The sequence below is a fragment of the Nymphaea colorata genome, chromosome 5 (genome assembly GCF_008831285.2).
Source record: "Nymphaea colorata isolate Beijing-Zhang1983 chromosome 5, ASM883128v2, whole genome shotgun sequence".
NCBI classification, from domain to species: Eukaryota; Viridiplantae; Streptophyta; class Magnoliopsida; order Nymphaeales; family Nymphaeaceae; genus Nymphaea; species Nymphaea colorata.
The window spans coordinates 26,177,455-26,197,621 of NC_045142.1; the positions used below are offsets into that span (position 1 = coordinate 26,177,455).

Sequence of the window (20,167 nt, forward strand, 5' to 3'; positions counted from 1 at the left end):
GAACATTCCTCAAACTTTTTGGATTACAGAAAATCTTATACATAAACGTAGAAAACATAACTTTTATGTAGATTCTCACTGGTTAACTTCTATATGATTAAACACATTCTTAACATAAACATCTGCACAACATTACTTTTCTTTTATGTTTTATCTTTAATTGAACTGCACCGTGCTCTTTAGTGTCAGACTATTCACGGGTGTCCTTCTTAGAGTCTCTCACAAGTGAAATAATGTATTTCAAGCCAGACAGAAATGCGATCCATTGTCATCTTGGATTGTCTTGCCTGGGAAAAGGAATCAAGGACAATAACAGGCGATTGTGTTTCATGGGCAGATCTGATTATGGTGCAATTATCAACGCAATTACTTGGACGTCTGAATATTGTTTGTCTTTGCTGGCGTCTCTTTCTCCTCGACGATAATGGAAATTATCGGAACGAGTCACTATAAGCGCTTGAAGGACTTCATGTTTGCAAGGATTTTTGACAGTTCAGTATCTTTCTTTTCCTTTTCTGTGATGACACTTTTGTGGAGAGTGAGTTGTGTGTGCCATTAGGTGCATGCAACCCATGTACACTGAAAGAAAAAAGAGGACATTTTGGTAATTATGTAAAAACGTCTTTTCTAAGCTTTTCACTTCTTTCTATTTTCATTTTTGTCTTCAAAAAACGGTTTTCCTTTTTTAGAATTTCGTGAGTAGCAATACTGGTTCACTTAATTATATTTATATATTATTTTATAATAAAATATATATATATGTTTAATGTAGTCGAGTGAAGCTCAGGTTTGAATGAATGGGTAGAGCAAGAGCTTAAGTTTCGGATGTCAGGCCGAACTTGGACTCGGGTTTGAGGTTTGGGGTGTCAAGCCGCCTCGAGCCAGACTCTTTGATTTATCGGGTCAGGAAATGAACATAGTGTCCCTCATGAAAAAGCAGGGAACCTTTTATGGAATGACAAAATAAAGTGTAAAATAAAATAAGTGACATAAATACACTTTATAAGGTGACGGGGCATACTAGTTTGATGTATCGGAGAATCAATAGATTCGAAAAAATTTTGGTCCTTCTTTTGGACCAGCATGCCCTAGGGCATAAGCGCATGCAAAAACACACACATGCACACAAATGTCAGGGTTTGAGGATTTTTTGGAGGCCTCCTCAAATATTTAAAATATTCAAGGGGTTGGTTTCACAAACAATAAATACTCAAGGGAAAATTTCCACTTTTTCTTTACAAAGGAAAGGCATCTTTTCCTTGTAAGATGAAAATAGTTTTTGCAATAAAGAGGTTGGTGAGTTGGTGCCCCAAACAAAAGTTTGGAGGATTCATCCTTTCTTGGAGTTCAAATTAATGTTTCTATGATTCTGCACATGAGATTAGCTATTAAGGTAGGCGAGCTTTCTTGTTGTCAATATAAGAAGAGGAAATAACATTATTTTTCTGACATAGTGAAACAGCTGCAAAAGAATAGTTAGTTTAACTTTTTTTTTGTTAGGTGCTATCATACTTTATCACAAAATGGGACTCTTAAGCAGGGGTTGGGGGTTGAGCTAGATGAATTAAAGTTTTTAAATTTCGGCACAGACTAAAATATCATTTTGTAAAACTTTGTATATACAACAAGTAAAATTTTCTAAAATTTTAAATCTAAACATTTTTTTTAAATTTTTGAGGCAGGGTCAAAGACCATGCAGGCCCCCCCTTTCTTCTGCCCTTTGTCTTAAGTGTTTATCCTTGGTTGGAGATATATGCTTGAGAAGCTTTTTATTTTGATTCATAGTTTTTTATTTCAAACCCAATGAAACATAGTCCAAAATGGGAGACTTAGAAAAGCCAAAGCCCTCAGTAAGGCCAGCCCGACATCTAAAACTCAGGTCGGGCCTGGCCCGACTCAAAAAACCAGAGTCCAACCCCGTTACATTTAAAAAAGATTTTTAATATAAAATAATACATAAAAATAATTAATTTAAATAATATATATATATATAATGATAAAAAAATCATTATCGAACTCAATATGAGCTTATCGGGCCAACCCGGGCTGGCCCGGGTCTCATTTTTTAAGGCCCGGGCCCATACATGAGTCGAGCCGGGTACCAGGTACCCAACGACGGCCCGACCCGGTGCCCAAGCTTAGCTCTGAGTTCCATTGTCTCTTTAGGGTTTTCTTCGTACCAGGGCCCATATGTAGGTTAACCAGAGTCGTTGCATTTAGCCAACCTTGTGGAAACCATTAAGTCTTTGCTGCAAAGAAAAGAAAAATGGTGAAAGGGAAGAAAAGAGTGTTCAGAAATTATTATATCATCACAGTTTGATACAAATAGCAATATGAAGTACTAAGAAATTCACAAGCAAGGAAAAGTACTTGAGGAAAGGTGAGTTCTTGGTAACTATGACAGACTTTCCAAAATCAGTTATTTTGTAGTTCTTTCGTATTAAAAACCGTCAATCAAGCTTCCATATATCTTGTTAATATGTTAGTTGATGCAAACTGTATTGTTTCGTTTTATAGCCAATATGAAGTGAACTTTGTCAATGTGTGGAGAGAAGCAAACAAAGAACCTCAACGCGGCATTTATTATGCAGCATTGCCACATGTACAACACCTTGTCAAGATGCAGCACTGTCTATGTAATGTGTGCCCACAAAAAATGTCACATATGACAAGCAACCTTACAAGGAGCTAACCACTTAGCCTAGAGCTGAGATATTGGCATTTAAAATGGAAGTAGATTTTTATTCTTTGTGGTGAATCAATGGCGAGCTTCAACTACCAAGCCAAGTTGAGGCGAAGGAATGGTAGATTGGAGATTTGATCTAATGCCTTCAACTTGACTAAGGCTCGCCATCAGGGCTGGCCCTGCTCGATAAGGAGTTAGACTTGAGCTAGAAGTCGTGCTTGGCTTGACTACTCGAGGGCTCGACCTCGTTAAAATTTAAAAACATATTTTAAATGTAAAATAATGTATAAATTAAATAAAATATCGGGCCAACCGGACCAGCCCGACAACCGGTGCCTGATTTTCGGACCTCAGCTAGGGTGTAGTTTGGTTGGATACTGGGTACACGTTTGGTACCCAACTCGTGAAACTTAGGAGAAGACACATGGTTTGTGTTTTTAAAGGACCGTTCGACAATAGTAATAGGTTGTTATTGTTTTATAAACGTGTTATACAAATTAAGGTAGATCCATAAAACACTATAACATAATGCTTCATTCATTTGAAGCAAACTTTGTTGAATCCACGGAACAACAAACTACGTTGAATCAACGGAACAGTGACAACCTGTTCCCATTAATGCCAAAAGTCCTCATAAAGAGACGTTTCATACGAAAAACATTACATTGTATTATTGGAATAAATATTTGCATAATACATATTTCATGAACAGTATATTTTTGCCTTGTAAAATGTGATATGATTTTGACAAAGATTTGGTAGTTGAACTTGAGAATACCTTCTACAATCACATCATGTTCCGCGTCACCAGAAGATTGTGTTATTCGATCAGGTATTCTGAGAACATGTGTTATGAATTGGGAATAGAGAAGGTTTAGGATTGGAAATTTGTGGATTTTATGCGTAGCAAATATACGAATTCGAATCCAAATTTTAATGGAATTAATGGATCCGAGTACGAACCATTTGCAAATCTAATATTCACCACATGCTTCAAGCAGTAGTAACCAATGAGCAGTATACGTGAAGGTGCGAAATATTATCAGGTACCACCTTGGATGAGTCGCCCATAAATCTTGACCATTCACTCGGCTATCAATATGGTGCAGGCAAATACAGGGGCAGAGTCCGGATTTTGTTTAGGAGTGGGCCGGCACTCTACCTCTCGATTAGGGTAGGGCCAAACTGAATTCTAATACAAAAAATACATTACGCAATTAAAAAATATTTTTTAAATGTAAAAAAATTATTTTTCATTAATTGAAGTGAGGCCCGCTTCCCTCCGCCCCCGAGCAAATAAATGATTCAGATTCAGGTCGAATCCAGTATTCTCATAACTCAATTCAATCAGACAGTATGTAATTAGATTCTAGTTCAGACCAGACTTGTACCTTTGCTTTTAACAATTGATTGTTTATCTCACCCTTATCAAACCTTGGACTCGCATTTGAAATATTAAATTATGAAACTACATATAGAATTTTATTAAAATAACAATGAGATTCAAATTTCTCTACCAGATATGTTTAAGCATATTCAAAGTAAAATAAGTAGCTAGATATATTCGGGCATCGAGCTGACTTAAAAAGTGGAGCTCAGGATGGGCGGTAGCTCGACAGCTTGACCCAAGTATAATAAAATATAATATATCAAGATGATTAAATACAACAAAAACAAATATTTTAAATTAAATATTGTTAAAAATAAATTATTGGCCCGACTTAGGTGGACTTGGTATTGAGCTCTGTATACAAAGTAAACTTGGACTCTAAAATTGGAGGGAAATTTTTAATCCGACTGATAATTTAAAAAATACGGTACATGTTTTCAAATATTCTAAGGAGAGGTGTTGTTGTTAACAATTTACAGATAAGTACCCAACTTAAGCATCGTTTTTTAGATTAAAATTTTAATCGATTAAAATGTCATTTCCGTTGTCTTCCTAATGCCCAACTACTTTTTGTTGGAAAGGTCCAACACTTTCTGATCTTGCGCGTATTAGTGGAGGCCAAACCAGAATTTTTTTAGGAGTGGGCCAAACGATTCACTATTTGAGCTAAGAGGAGTGATAGGTAGAGTCAAGGGGAGCGACGGATAGGATCAAAAGGAGCAACAAGTCCAACCAAACTAAAAATAATTTGATTTTTTCAATATATTATATATTTTCAATATATTATATATTTTCTTTGGCTCAACGGCCCCCCTCCCTCCGCCTTTGCCGATTAGTAGGCACGAAACAAGAACAGGTGGCGTTAAGGAAATATCAGATAACGGAGGTAGCTCTGAGAACAATTCCAAAAGTGGCTTGGCGCCCGGTAAAGTGATGCCCGGATGAGCTTCAAACGGCACCGACTTAAAAACCCTAAACCCTTAGAAAAAGACCGCCAATAACCCTCTCCGCGCATTGCCCCGCGCTAAAGAGACCCAGACAGCAACGTCCGTCGTCTCTGAACCGTAACGAGCTCCTCCGCTTCTTGAACTCCTTACAGCAGCAAAGAGAAGTGAAGAGAACCGAGTCTAGGAATGGCGGACGAACGGCGTCGTCTTCTCCGCAAAGCGTTAGACAGGCTAATCGCTCGCTGCGTCCCTCTTCAATCCGATCAGAGATTCGTTGCTCTCTTGCAGAAGGTATTGGGACGGTTGCGGCTTCTTTTTCCTCTTGGCAGACATGGCGTTCTTTCTTGTGATGTTTATCAGATAATTGTGTTATTAGCAGGGGGTGTCGCTCGAGGAAGAGGAAGTGTTGGAAGCGGTGACGGATATCTTTTTGGACCCGGAATTTACACTCCCTGTACTGGGATGCTTTCGGGCCTTCACGCGAAGAATTGTCGCCAGAGTGCTTGAACTTCTCCGTCTTATGCATGAACGTTCGGGGGAGATGATGGATATCGACGGCGGGGAGGGCCGTGGGTTCCAATTCTATTTTAGAAGCGGTTGGAGCCTGCGACTACATGAGTTTGCGGTATTTGCTTTTGGAAGGAGCCTGGCATTGGCTCCATTCGTCTTAGGGTAGGCTTCTTTCGCTGCCCATCGGGCCTGATCACACTTTTTCATTAGGTTCTTTGTATTTCGCTGTTCTGCGTCCCCCCCGTATTCTGTTGAATAGTCACTCGTAATTGAATTGTCATTTTGTGGTTATCATACCCTGAACGAGTAATTCTTGTTGTCTCTTCTGATATTTGAATTTGCCCTGGATATCAAGCAACGGAATTGACATCTCATAGGAAGCTGCACGCAGCCCTGGTCAAGTCTGTTCCGCTTAATGTCTCCTTCACGGCGTGAGATGGACTTGTCCTGTTTCTCCATGGGTTTGGTATGGTGTTTAACTATTTCGGTTCTTCAAATGAATTCTGAACACCGTTATGTTTTTCTGAAATGGAAGAATGCATCGACTGGTTGATGCTGCAGGGGCATTGCGATACAAAACAATGGGGATATCCAAATTGATGCAAAACAGTCCATATGTCATTGGCTAAACCGTCTATATGTTTCGTTCATTTCAGTGGCGTTCAATCTTATTTTTTGCATATATATTTCTTGAGATGAAATTATATCTGCTGTTACTCTGCATATTTATGTGTGTGTGTGTGCATGTGATGTCCAATTCCTGGGTGTGTTATTTGCATTAACAATGAATTTTAATACAATTTGAAATAGCGAATGCTTTTTTCCTTTGTGTCAACTGCTAAATCCTTTGGCTAGGAGGAATCCGTGCTGTAATTGAATAAAAGAACCGCTAAAGCTACTACTTGTCATGTTCGAGCGCAATGCTTGCAACCTTTCCATAAAAGGAGAGTAGCATCTTGCAGCTTTTCTTGCCTAGACTAGAATAGAAATGGAAGGACGTTCATCTTATTAGGAATAGAATGGTTTCCTTTTAGTAATAAAACTATACCTATCGAGGAGAATCTGTGAAACAGTGGTAAAATAATATAACTGCACAAATAATGTATTTTAGCAACCTATGGCCAAGAATGGTACCCTTCATTTCAAACATATGCTATTTATGGATTTTGAAGTTCAGTTTCAAAAGTATGAAATATGAACTGTCATAGGAGGGCATATGTAAATACAGATTTCAAGCCTACATGTTAAATAAATAATAAATATAATGAGCTATTGAGCTTACAATCTTGGGTAGTGGACCTGTTCAAACTCATGGACATGCTTGTTCAACATGTGCATTTTTGGCATCGGTTTCAATGTGTATTTGATGCATGGGTATTGTTGAAGCCTGCTTTGTCAACATGAAAATCAAATTAGAATCACTTTGGACCATGCTTCTGTTTGGTAAGAAGTATGTTATTGCTTCTCTTCTAGTTGAGACATGTTGGAATGATGATGAAAGGAATCCACATCATTAGGAGAAGATGTTAATGAAAGTTTGGACAATCTTTTAATGGGTATGTCAAAAGAGAGAAGAAACTTGTACAACTTGGAAGTCTGAGGGTTACAGAACAGGCATTTAAAACAACACCGTATAATGATGGAGAGGATGATCAGTGCATCATGGGCCTTGTGTTTTTTTGTGTGCGTACGTGTGTTTTCTTGTTTTCACCTGTAGGATAAAGGGCACTTGATGCTCTGTATTCGCAGCCTTAAATGTGATGGTGGTGTTTTGACTTGTCAAATGTTTACTACCAAATTACCATATTATATTGGTTCTATGCAAGCGAAGATGGAAATGTCCAATTTATGCTACTAAAACACCCTATTTGTGTTGTTCGATACCTGTTCCTCCTAGCGAACAATTGTAGGAACTATCAACAATTTATGCTGTAGTACTGTTCTTGGCCTGTTTTTTTCCCCTCTGTTGGAATGAACTCTTTATTTTTGATTCTTTACCCCCACTGAGAGTACAGATGAAACTTACTGGTTCTTGGAAGATTTTTTCTGCTGCATTTTTTTAATAAAATTTGAGATACTTATCTGCATTTTTTTTACTTGATGTAGGTCAATATTAAATTATTTCCAATTTGCTCCTCCTCCCTTTGAATGCCTCAGACAAAGTTCTTTTGCTGCTACATGTCAGGTTTGTTATTATCTTTCTGTTCACTGAGGCCTCTCTTAGGATACTGGCAAAACATTGTTTTTGACTTGTCTTCTCTTCTGTATATGTTTTTTTCTTTTTCATTTATTTATTTATTCTTGGGGGAGCATGCTGTGAATAATACATGCATCCTTAATCCATTGGTCCCATTCCTTTCAGGGAAAAATGCAAGTGAGGAAAATAAAAATTTGTTTGTGTTTCTACTTCTGCATGACTTGACTATCTATAAAATTTCATTTCCAGGATACAGCTCACTTGCTAAATGTCATTCGAGCATCCTACCGCCTCCTTGAACTAGAGCCTCATGTTTTCTCTGGGCTATGGGACTGGTCTTGTGTCCAAGACCTACTTCATTGGTCTGAAATCATTGAACCAAGCGAAGGTTCAGAGGAGGAAATTTTGGACATTAGATGGTGCTGCATACAAGTATTATCAGTTATCCTGAGAATGAGTGATAGACCAAGCAAAAACCTGGGTCTCACCACCAACATTGGTCTTGGATGCTTTCTCCGGTTGGTTTATGTTCAATAATATATTTGACTTTTTTTATTATTTTTGGGAGATGGAAGTTATGATTATTTGCATAAAAAATCTGATCTGGGGCGAAATTTATTTTGGCAGTTGGGAGGATTTTTGTCAGGATATCTCAATTGAAAAGGCTGGATGGCTTATGGAAGAAAACAAAGAGGAGGACACGGGGACCTCAAATGACAACGATACTCTGTGTGATAAGCTTTCTCTTTACAACTCTCTGATAACATCAGACGGCCACGGCCATGATATCCTAAGAGTGGGTATCACTCAAAATAGACGGTATATCATTCTTTTTGGATGCATTTTAGGTGATGTTTTGCGTATATCGAAGCCCTCATGCTAAAATATTTCCTTCTCAAGTTTCAGCAACACAATCTTGCCGTTCATCCTAACTTCAACCATGAAAAGGAGTTTTGACTCGGCTTTGCTGGCACTAAGTCAAGAATGGCCCGTTCTTCTCCATGGTCCTATAGGTTCAGGGAAGACTGCTTTAATTAATGAAATGGCACGAGTTGCTGGCAAGAGAGGTTTACTTCTGTTTTCATCCGCCTCTGAAGTTTGTTTATTGATTAGGTTCTTTCTGGTTTTTTCATTTCATAGATTTCTGGTAAGGTGTTGGACAAACATTCAAGTGTGCTTTGTTGTTTGGATCAAATTATAACTTTTCTTATATTCTAAGTTTACATCCTTTTTTGTCTTCATAATAGTTGCGAGTGGTAGTTTGCTTTCTACTTGTACTTTCCTAAATTGCATCAGTTCGTAGTTTGTTTAATTCCATGTGATGTGTCTTCGTGGCCTTTTGATGCAAGTCGAAACTTGAAGAATAGAAATTCGAACTTTCTAAAGCTAAAGTAGTTACACTAGGTGACAACAAAGTAGATGAGGAAACAACTCAAACAAAGTAACATCTTTCTTTTTCTTTCGACTTCAACGTATCATCCAAAATCAAATCGTTGCCCATTTATATGGACGAGAGTAGCAATGGGTCGGGTCCTGAACAAATACCCCGAATCCGAATGGATCCACATAGATAAAAAATGAACATACTTACATAATGGATCTCAAAACAATATATGTAAACCAAAATTACAATTCAACCCTTGGTGCGTCTCGAGTATCTACGTAGGGGTACCTCCTCTCGACTATGCTCCTGGTCCACAGGGGATTCCACTGTTGAAAACTCATGATCTGCACTGACGCCCAAAGGTGGGACCTGAGGCGGGGAATTGGAACCGGGAGAGTGATGTGTCTGGTCCTGCTCTGCATCACCTTTGCTTGGGGTTGTTTTCTAGTCTATAGAAAAATTTGGCTTTCTACGGTAGACTGTTGAAGGTTATTGGTATACGGGTCCAGATCTGGACCCGATCCAGTATGTCCTTATTAGGGCATACTTATAGCATTGTAACCCTAATCTTTGGAGTTAATGAAATCTTAGAGAGAGAGTCTGGCGGCTAGTGGGCACCGGCTCCTCCTCATCCGTGGTTTTTTTCCCTCTAGTTGAGGGTTGTTTCCATGTTACATCGTGATCGTCGTTTTGTTCCTCTCCTTGTTCATGTTTCTACATGGTATCAGAGCCGTGAAGTTCCGGCGTTACTGGTTGGTCATCTGTCTTTTGTTCGTGTTGGAGGAGGATTCGCCCGACACTGTTCATCGCACGCACCTGACGCCTGCGCCCGACGCTTGTGCCCGAGCTTCGCCCGTTGCAACCGACGCCTCCACCCAGCGACGACCTGCCCAGCGCTGCTCAGGTTCTGGCCCTTTTTCCGGCGTCCCTCTCTTCCGTTTTCTGTCACCCGACGCATCGCCCAGCGTTGCCCTTTTTTCGGCAACCTAGCGCCGCCCTCTGCTTCCGCCTGGTTCTGCAACCCACCCAACGCCGCTCTCTCGGTTTTCCGGCGCTGCCCTCTTGCTGTCTCTACCGCCAGTGAGGTTTCGGCGTTCTCCTCCGTTTTGTCCGTTGCCTGCTCCCTGCCTATCTGTTTTTTTTTTTGTGCTGTGTTGTGCTGCTGCTTCCTGTCTCCCTTGTTGCCGAGACTTGCTCTCTGTCGCTGCCCTTGCTGCCGACCGGACGTCGCCCTTTGGTATTCCGCTGGTGCCTCTCGTGTTTTACCGCTGCCCGTGCCCGTTGCTAGACTGGTCTGTGATTATGGCAGCTTCTTCCTCGTCAACCATCAACACAAATCAAACTGAAATTGGGGCTTTTAGAACTGAGAATGTTCCCATGCAGGTCATCACTCTTCGCCTTACAAAGGAGAACTATTTCTCGTGGTCGCCTGCTATGACTATGGGGATTGCTGGCCGTGGTCGGATGGCCTATATCGATGGGAGCAACCCCGAACCAGCAAGAACAAGTGGTGTGTGGCATACTTGGTTTCTTGAGGATAATCAAGTGAAAACTTGGATTGTCAACTCCGTCTCCGCCGATATTCAGCCCCTTATCCTTCAGAAGAAGACTGCTAGAGACATGTGGGTGGTCCTAGAGCAAATGTATGACCAAAAGAAAACGACAATTCGTACTTACCAAATAATGAAGACAGTCTATGACATTCGACAAGGGAACTCTTCTGTTGCAGAGTAATATGGGGCTTTGAAAGCCAAGTGGGAAGAGCTTGACTATCATTCTGATATTCCTTGGCATTGTCCCCAAGATCAGGCACTTTATGTTGCTCAGGAATGGAAAAACAGGGTGTTCCTCTTTTTAGCAGGTTTAAATGATGAGTTTGAAGGTGTTAGAAGCCAGATTCTGAATTCAGGAGAGGTGTCCAGTATTGAAGATGTGTACTCCTGTGTTGAAGCGGAAGAACAGAGAAGGCTTGTTACAAATGAGGGGAAGAGGGAACTTGTGCCCTATCATGAGAGATCCGCTCTTGTGAGTCGTGGTCCTGGCGGCCCGTCTAGATCCCTTCGCAGATGCACTCACTGCAAGAAGACTGGTCACACTGTGGATTATTGTTGGGATCTTCATCCAGAGAAGAAGGGAAACAAAGGGAGGTCTTCTATTGGGAGGACGCCTATGTCTGAGGTGCAAAAATCCAGTGGAGAAAAAGTCTCCATTTCTGCTGTCCAGCTTCGTGAACTGAGGGCCTACTTGGGTCGGATCGATGTCAACCAGGCCGCGACACCTGATGAGACAAAGGCTAATCAAGCTCTTGCAGTTATTGGCGATACAAGTAACTCTTCTGTGGGGGAATGGATTGTGGATAGTGGTGCCACTCACCACATGACAGGTAACCCAAAATTGTTTCATGAATATAAGTTATCTTCGGGAAGAGAACGAGTTTCTCTCGCAGATGGTTCATCTACTGTTGTGGCAGGCGAAGGGACTCTGTCCTTGTTGGACAAATTTCATGTGCGGGGAGCATTACATGTTCCCCAGTTTCCCTTAAATCTCTTGTCAGTTAATAAACTTACAAGAGCTGAACTGTGAACTTGTTTTTTCTACCGACCGTTGTGTTTTGCAGGACTTGGTGACAGGGAAGCGGATTGGGATTGATTTGGCGTCTGATGGCCTATACCGTCTTCCCATGCATGTGGCTACAACTCTTATGACAACCATTAGCAAGACAGAAAAACGGAGAGAAGATTGTCTTCAGTCTTTTTTGTACTGGCATGAACGTTTTGGGCATTTACCTTTTGGGATTTTGAAACAGTTGTTTCCCGCTTTGTGTTCTTCTTTGAACTTGTCTTTGATTTCTTGTGATGTGTGTCAGTTTGCCAAACATGTGAGGGCTTCGTACCCTGTTTCTACTAGTTGTGTTAATGAAGTTTTTTCTTTGGTTTACTCGGATGTGTGGGGGCCTTCGGGAATTCATACCCGTCAAGGTTTTCAGTATTTTATCACTTTTATTGATGATTACTCTCGGGCTACCTTTGTGTACTTGTTAAAAGATCGCAGTGAGGTTCCTCATATCATAGAGACTTTCATCCTTCTTGTGCACACTCAATATGGTGGCAATATTAAAACCTTCAAGTCCGATAATGCCCGTGAGTATATGTGTCAGTCTGTTGAGGATTTTCTGTTGAGGATTTTCTTCGACAAAGGGGGATTGTTCATGAGACTTATTGTAGTTATACCCCTCCACAAAATGGAGTGGCTGAAAGAAAAAATCGCCAGCTTCTTAATGTCACCAGGGCCCTTCTGTTTCAGAGAAATCTTCCCAAACACTATTGGGGTGATGCTGTCCTCACTAGTGCGTATCTCATCAACCGCATGCCCAGTCGTGTTCTGAATGGTCGGACTCCCCATTCATTACTTCCTGGCAGTCGTCCACCATTTCTACTTCCTCCTCGTGTTTTTGGTTGTGTGTGTTTTATACATAATCACAGCCCCAATATTAAAAAACTTGATCCCAGGTCTATCAAAGGTGTGTTTGTTGGGTATTCCCGTACTCAAAAAGGATACAGATGTATTGACCCCCTCACTGGTAGAGTTTATGTTACGAGAGATGTTACCTTCTTGGAACATGCCTCTTACTTTGGTGAGAATCCTCTTCAGGGGGAGAAGTCTGTGGTTAGGGAAGAGTATTCTCAGAGTCAGAAACTCCAATTTACAGATTTTTTGGACTACAGGAAAGCAGAACCTCTCACTGTTGTTGATGTGGCTGAGAAGGAGGAAGGGTGTGACACTGGTATTGAGAAAGAAGGCAATCGTTTGTTTGGACAGGTCTACTCTAGACGAGGTGTTCGGACAGAGGATGTGACTTGTGGTGCGAGATCTACTGCCAATCCCAATGCCACTCCTTCCTTGGATGAACCAAGTCCTACCTTGAAGACTCAAGATGAGGGTGAAAAGAAAAATGAAGATCTTCCCATTGCCCTGAGAAAGGGTGTCAGGTCATGTACTCAACACCCTATTGGTAATTTTGTATCTTATTCCAGACTTGGCAAGGACTACAAGTATTTTGTTTCTTCTCTTTCCTTGGCTGTGATTCCCAGGACCGTTGCTGAAGCTCAAAGTGATTCCAAGTGGGCTGATGCTATGGAAGAAGAAATGGAAGCCTTGAGAAGAAACATGACATGAGAAGTTGTGAAGATTCCTGAGACGGCTCACCTAGTTGGATCCAAATGAGTGTATACCATTAAGTACAAACCAGATGGAAGTGTTGAAAGATATAAAGCTCGTCTTGTGGCCAAGGGGTTTAGCCAAAAATATGAAATTGACTACTTGGAGACCTTTGCTCCTGTTGCGAAAATGAAGACAGTTAGAGTTGTTATATCCCTAGCTGTGATGAAGAAGTGGAAAATGTACCAACTAGATGTTAAGAATGCCTTCCTCAATGGTGACCTCGAAGAAGAAGTCTATATGCATATGCCTCCAGGATATGAAGAACCAGAGAAGTGCTGTAAGCTGAAAAAGGCCTTATATGGCCTCAAGCAGTCACCCAGAGCATGGTTCGAACGACTGAGACGAGTAATGCAACATCATGGGTACAAACAAGGGAATGGAGATCACACTCTATTTGTGAAGAAAAAAGAGGGCAGGGTCACTCTTCTACTTGTTTATGTGGATGACATGATAGTCACAGGAAATGATGAGGAGGAGATCATCAAGTTAAAAGGGTTACTAGCTACAGAATTTGATCTCAAGGATCTTGGCAAGCTGAGGTATTTCCTTGGTATTGAGATTGCTAGATCTAGTACTGGCCTTGTGCTAAACCAAAGGAAATACACATTAGACCTGTTGGAAGAGACTGGTCAATTGGGGTGTAGACCTGCTTCTACCCCACTTGACATAGGACACAAGTTGAGACTTAGAGATGGAGAGCTGCTCGGTGAAGAAGCTAAGGGAAGTTATCAACGTCTGGTTGGGAAATTGATCTATCTTACTCTCACGAGACCAGATATTACCTTTGCGGTGAATGTATTGAGTCAATTTATGCATGCACCTACTGATGCACATTTGAAGGCTGTGGACAGAGTTTTATGTTACTTGAAGAGAAATCCTGGCAAGGGACTCTTGTATGTGAAACAAGAGACTGTTGAGATCGAGAGGTATTCTGATGCAGACTGGGCAGGTTGTGCTGATACTAGACGGTCTACTACAGGGTACTGTGTCTACTTAGGAGGAAACCTTGTAGTATGGAGGAGTAAGAGACAGGATGTATGTTTTCGGTCTAGTGCAGAGGCAGAATATAGAGCCGTTGCTATGAGAGTGTCAGAGTTACTATGGTTGAAAATATTGTTGACTGATATTGGAATAGAGATTGAAGGACCTATAAAGATGTACTGTGACAACAAGTCTGCTATCAACTTAGCCAACAACCTTGTTCTACATGACAGAACAAAGCATGTTGAAATTGATCGTCACTTCATCTGTGAAAGGATTGATGCTAAAGAGTTGATCTTACCTTACATGAAGTCTGAAGACCAAACCGCTGATGTTCTGACGAAAGCTCTATCTTCAACTTCATTTGAGAGAAATATATCCAAGTTGGGCATGTTTGATATGTATGCCCAACTTGAGGGAGAGTGTTGAAGGTTATTGGTATACGGGTCAAGATTTGGACCCGATCCAGTATGTCCTTATTAGGGCATACTTATAGCATTGTAACCCTAATCTTTGGAGTTAATGAAATCTTAGAGAGAGAGAGTCTGGCGGCTAGTGGGCACCGGCTCCTCCTCATCCGTGGTTTTTTTTCCCTCTAGTTGAGGGTTTTTTCCACGTTACATCGTGATCGTCGTTTTCTTCCTCTCCTTGTTCGTGTTTCTACATAGACAATTGTTAATGGATGATAAAATAATGCATGCCTAAATGATTGTTAGATATGTTATATTCTCCCTAGCTGAAAAATGTTATTTATATAAATCCCTATGGTAGGGTCAAAGATAGAATGTCATGCGGTGCTAATTTGAAGAAAAAGAATATTAGAAGGTTGACAATAGAGCAACAAATGGGATTTGGCTCAGCCAAAGTTGGAAAAAGAAATTCATTGGTCTGTTGACCACACCAGATGAGACTGTGAAATTCTTGGGATTGTGCCATGCCATGTGTCACTTGTATCCGAAGTGTTGAGCTGTAGATACAGGTCCTCACTCTTTTATGAATGTGTTTGTGGGGCCATTCTTCTTAGATTGATCATTGCTTGTATTTACTTGGATCTTCTTTATTTCTCTAACCCCATCACTCATATTCTTCCCATAAATAAGGAGCTAGATTAAATTAACTGAATGAGGAGAAGGAAAGATTGGCTCATCAAGTCAAGAGTGGCTAATTCATTCAGCCTCTTGTTAGGGAAACCCTTGACCGGGTTCCTTACCATTGAGCTGGCTTTATTCCACTCCAGTAAAGTTGAAAAAGGAAGCAATGGCTTGAATTAGCATGCCTCTGAGTTATATAAAATATTTGTAAGTACTTAATTTGTCTAAATATACTTTTGACCATTGTATACCCTTGCTGAGGTTTTCGTCTTTCTCTTTTTGGAAAATGTGCAAGGAAAATGCTCTTGAATGGTGAGCAGATACGTTTAAGGCAGAAAAATGGGTTGCCATGTGCTCATCGTGAATAGGCAAGTTTTATGGTCAGCAGAGGAAATTTTATTGCTGTATATATGATAATAGTAGTTCATTTGGAAATTAGATGTGATTATCTTTCTTCCATTTCTGAGGGTTCTTCCACTATTTGGAAGGCTCCATCCTTCTCTCTGAAGAAGACCATGGGCGTTAGAGCCTTTACCTTCTTCAGGCAAGCTGTCTTATTAAAAAATGAAACCTTGGCGATCTAAGCAACACCAAAATTGTTGTTTCCTTTCCTTGGATCAGATCATTGGGCAAGGTAAGATTTTTGAAGCAAGCATACCTAAATTTTAAGCCTCGGTGTAATTTATGTGTATCTGAGGCACTGGAATGCTTCTATTTTTATTCAGTATTTCATCTCCACATACTTATGTCTGCTTCTCGAGGGAAACATTAACCTGCCTTGTAAAAAATTTTTGGATTATAACTTGAGGAACTTTGACATCAGTCTCAAGAAAGTTTGCTGGTCATTGTTTTTTTGGGTTAGTGTAATGCTCTTTTGTAAATTAACACTCTAGTGGTGTACAACTGACTATCTCTATATTTAGAGGGTTGTTGACAATCTGTTATTTTAAACTCTTTTGCAGATGTCCTTTTTATTTATACTGATGATCAGATGGATGTAAAAACATTGCTTGGAAGTTATGTATGCACTGAGTCTCCGGGTGAGTTCAAGTGGCAACCTGGTTCACTCACTCAGGTCTGTATTTTATGATAGTTTGGTATCCTGCATTTTCTTTGCCATCACAATTTGGGTCCTCAATCATGCAACCCTTCGTGCTTGCCTGATAGGCTGTCCTCAATGGGTTCTGGGTTGTATTTGAAGATATTGACAAAGCACCATCAGAGATTCTGTCTGTTATTGCACCATTGTTAGAGAGTCGAAATTTATTCATTGGCAGTCAAGTGGAGGTAATTTTCAGTTCTTTCCACTACATGAGGTTTGAAATCTTATACTTTGTTTTGCTGGACTAGCAACTCTATTAAGCTCTGATGTATTTTTTTGGCAGAGTGCTTTATTAATATCTGATAATAATTCTACAGATTTGGGAAGTTTCCAAGAAATTTCAATAATGAAAATTCAGCTTTTATAATGGTAACACGCAAACTGGGAGCCTACCAAGAGCTAGATTATTCTCTGAAGTGCACAAACAATATCATCTGTTGTGTTTCTTCAGCTAGGAATATGTTATCTACTGCATGACAGCTGAAAAAATATGCGTAATGAATATCCACCCTTTGTTGCTCTTTCTGAACAAAAGGATCATTGAGTTTCATGTTCGATTAGGTGACCGACCCTTGCGGAGAGTTAGACTTTAGTTACTGTCATCTCCTTTGATCTCCATGTAATATTTCCTTGTTTCATTCAGGAAGGTGAGAAAATATTGATTATGATATCGTTCTGCCATTTTCACATTATATTTGGCTTTCTTGAGCTTCTACTATTAATGGATACTTTCATCTTTTTTTTCGACTCACGTTTGCATATTACGTGGGTTGTTTTGCAGACTGTTAGTGCAGCCAAAGGATTCCAGTTATTGGCAACAGTATCAAGTTCAAGAATTGATTTCTGCAATAATATAAAAGGTCATTCTTTATTGAGCAGAAATAAGTAAATAGTTGCTCTTGGCATATTCATTTGATTTGGCTTTTTTTTTTTTTTTAAATTTCTGTGTTTCCTAATGATCTTGTCATTGATACCTTCATAAAGCCATGAGAAATCTTGTCCATTCCTTGGACTTTGATGTCTCTCTTCTACTCCTGAGAAGTACACAAAATTGAAATATAAGACAAAAAAAGGCTTATACTACACAAAAGTGCATGTAATATGTATGCGTGTGTGTTAGAGGCCGTGAAATACAGCTTATATTTTCATGTATACCAGTAGACTATAACTTATATACTGTGAAATACTAGTCTATCATGCTTTCATATATACCAATGAACTAATAGCTCAATCATGCACAACACACACAAACACATTGGATATACATATGTATACCCCCCCTTCTCAAACTTGTGTGACAAATGGAAGTTTGCCAAGAAGAAGATTATCTAGGAAAAATATAGCGCTTTGGTGAAGAAGTCAACCATCTGATAGACTGATACTCAGATCAATGTTAGACATGAGGAAGATCTATAATTTTCTTCAATAACACATTGACTTCGTGTATTCAGGAAATGTGTGTTGGTGTGCATATATATGGCAAACTTATTTTTGTAACACAGTTTGGTAGGTTACTTCGAAAATACTTCAATGTCACTTAGAGATTGTCTAAGTCAAAAAAACCTCTATTGTAGTGGTAGAGATAGCTCTATATCTAACTAGCTGTCGAGAATCATATCTGTTGTTTTTACATCCTTATGATATTCGCAATTTTTCCTGAGAACATGGAAAACAAATGGTGGATGATGGTTACTTGGGTCATTCCCCCAATCAGAATCATTGTAAGCAATTATTCAAGGATGATGATGAAGGATACCCGATAACCCTTTATTAATTGCTTCCTTTGTGTGTCTTAGAATTTGAAGAATTGCACTAATATTTACAGAAGTGGGAGCATGTTGAAATTCACTAGCAACATGTACTGCATATACAATTTCTGGTCTGATGATACTTACCGGTGATCTAATCAGTTCTCGTAGGGAGTAGGATCGTGTATAGAATCTCTCATTTATCTTCATTTTGGCTCTTACAACTTTGGGACCCACAAATCTTATCATCAATTATAACTAACCGCTTTATTACCTCCATAGCAAGTTTAGTTTGATACTCTTGTGAAAATAAGCTGCTTCAATTCTCGAAAAACATGTTAGGAAACCAGGTCTGATATCTCAAATTTCTTTTCTCAGAATGAACTTAAAATTATTTATACTTTCAAGTTTCAACATGTTCACCAATGATATCATTAGCATATAATAATGAGATAATGATTTCTTAAGTTTGATTTCTTTACAAAGGAAGTAATGTAAGAGTATCTAGAACCATATCCTAACATAGCATTACTAAATCTATCATAACAAGCTTTGGGAGGTTGTTTAAACTGTAAGAGCTTTATGCAGGTGAAATTGCCTTCAGTAACATTCTTATATATGGCAGTCCATGTAAATTTCTTCGTTTAAATTTTTATTTTAAAATGCATTCTTGACATCCAACTGAAGTATGTTCTATCCTTTCGTAGAAGCTAAAAAAGAAGACACTTACCACGGTCGCTGTAGCAATTGGTGCAAAAAAATCCTGTTATGTACTTTAATATAGAAGAACTGAAGAAGTAGTTCCTTTTGGCCTCTCTAGGACTTTCAATATTTAGTTCACTCTGAATTCTTGGATATCATGCAACTTTAAAGGTCTAGCTTTGCTGTTTTCTGTGCTTGGCAAATGGCTGATTGTATTCACATTGAAGGGTCTAAATCAGAGAGCTCATGTCATGCAACAGGAAGGAGCCCCTTGAGTGGTCATTGGAGAAAAGTTTCAGTTGAGGCTGCTAGTAACGAGGACATGTTAGATATTGTGAAGAAATGGTTTCCAAGTCTACAACATATTACTCCAAAATTGATAGGTTTGTTTTCTTCATAGTGCATTTGTTATCTATCAGTTCTTTCTCTCTCCATCTGATAAAAAATGGACTGCAGACACCATGGAGAAGGTCAACACCATCATATCAGCACAACATGGAGGCTATAGCCTTGGGGTTGCAGGTTCAGGTGGTACATTTTGCAGGTTTTCGTTAAGGTATGACGTGAAACATTTTAGTTTCTGCTGTTGTTTAGAATCTTCTATGTTCTTTTTGTAATCACATGTACTCCTTATGCTTTATTGCACACTGAAATTTGAGCTGCAGGGATCTCTTGAAGTGGTGCCAGAGGATTATGGATCAAGGTACTAGGATTTATGGGCTTACATTGTCAGATTCTCAACTTAAACACATTTATCAAGAGGTCTGGCTTATATTTTGAAATTATGCCTTAATAAGATTTATGTATTTTCTGGGGTTTTGGTTACCAACCTATTCTCTATCTTTATTCAGGCTATAGATGTATTTGCTTCATCAATAACATCTCCTGAAAGCAGGCTCTTGCTAATGAAAGAAATTGGAAAGATGTGGGTTGTACCTCAAGCTGAAGTGGAGTATTTGCAGAGGCATCACAAGCCTGCGTTTCAGGTTTTACGAGCTGTTAAATATGATTTATTGTTGCTAATCTACATGGCTCAAATGTGATATCTGCCTTTCCCTGCAGAATGTTAAGTCAGATTTGCAAATTGGCCGTGTCATTCTTGAAACTTTCCAAGAACCGGTACTTCTATTTATGAAACCCTTTTTTGTTATCTTGGAGTACTTCAATGAAAATCATTCTATAGGCCTAATAAAAAACTATGTTCTTTA

At 39.5% G+C, this 20,167-nt stretch overlaps 1 protein-coding gene across 4 annotated transcripts in view; it reads left to right on the forward strand.

Annotated features, from left to right (window-relative positions):
* The first annotated feature begins 5,101 nt into the window (after positions 1-5,101).
* LOC116254442 (midasin) overlaps positions 5,102-20,167 on the forward strand; it is a 65,084-nt gene continuing 50,018 nt past the window's right edge. For 2 of the 4 annotated variants that reach the window (XM_031629836.2, XM_031629839.2), the window contains exons 1-14: positions 5,102-5,314; positions 5,400-5,695; positions 7,640-7,718; positions 7,980-8,248; positions 8,358-8,549; positions 8,631-8,797; positions 16,370-16,482; positions 16,575-16,694; positions 17,291-17,369; positions 19,220-19,342; positions 19,416-19,515; positions 19,625-19,721; positions 19,811-19,945; positions 20,022-20,078. In XM_031629836.2, coding sequence (XP_031485696.1) covers positions 5,210-5,314; positions 5,400-5,695; positions 7,640-7,718; positions 7,980-8,248; positions 8,358-8,549; positions 8,631-8,797; positions 16,370-16,482; positions 16,575-16,694; positions 17,291-17,369; positions 19,220-19,342; positions 19,416-19,515; positions 19,625-19,721; positions 19,811-19,945; positions 20,022-20,078 — 1,932 coding nt within the window. In that variant the 5' untranslated portion in view covers positions 5,102-5,209. The remainder of the gene's footprint in view (positions 5,315-5,399; positions 5,696-7,639; positions 7,719-7,979; positions 8,249-8,357; positions 8,550-8,630; positions 8,798-16,369; positions 16,483-16,574; positions 16,695-17,290; positions 17,370-19,219; positions 19,343-19,415; positions 19,516-19,624; positions 19,722-19,810; positions 19,946-20,021; positions 20,079-20,167) is intronic. The other 2 variants (XM_031629838.2, XM_031629837.2) reach the window with 2 other exon arrangements.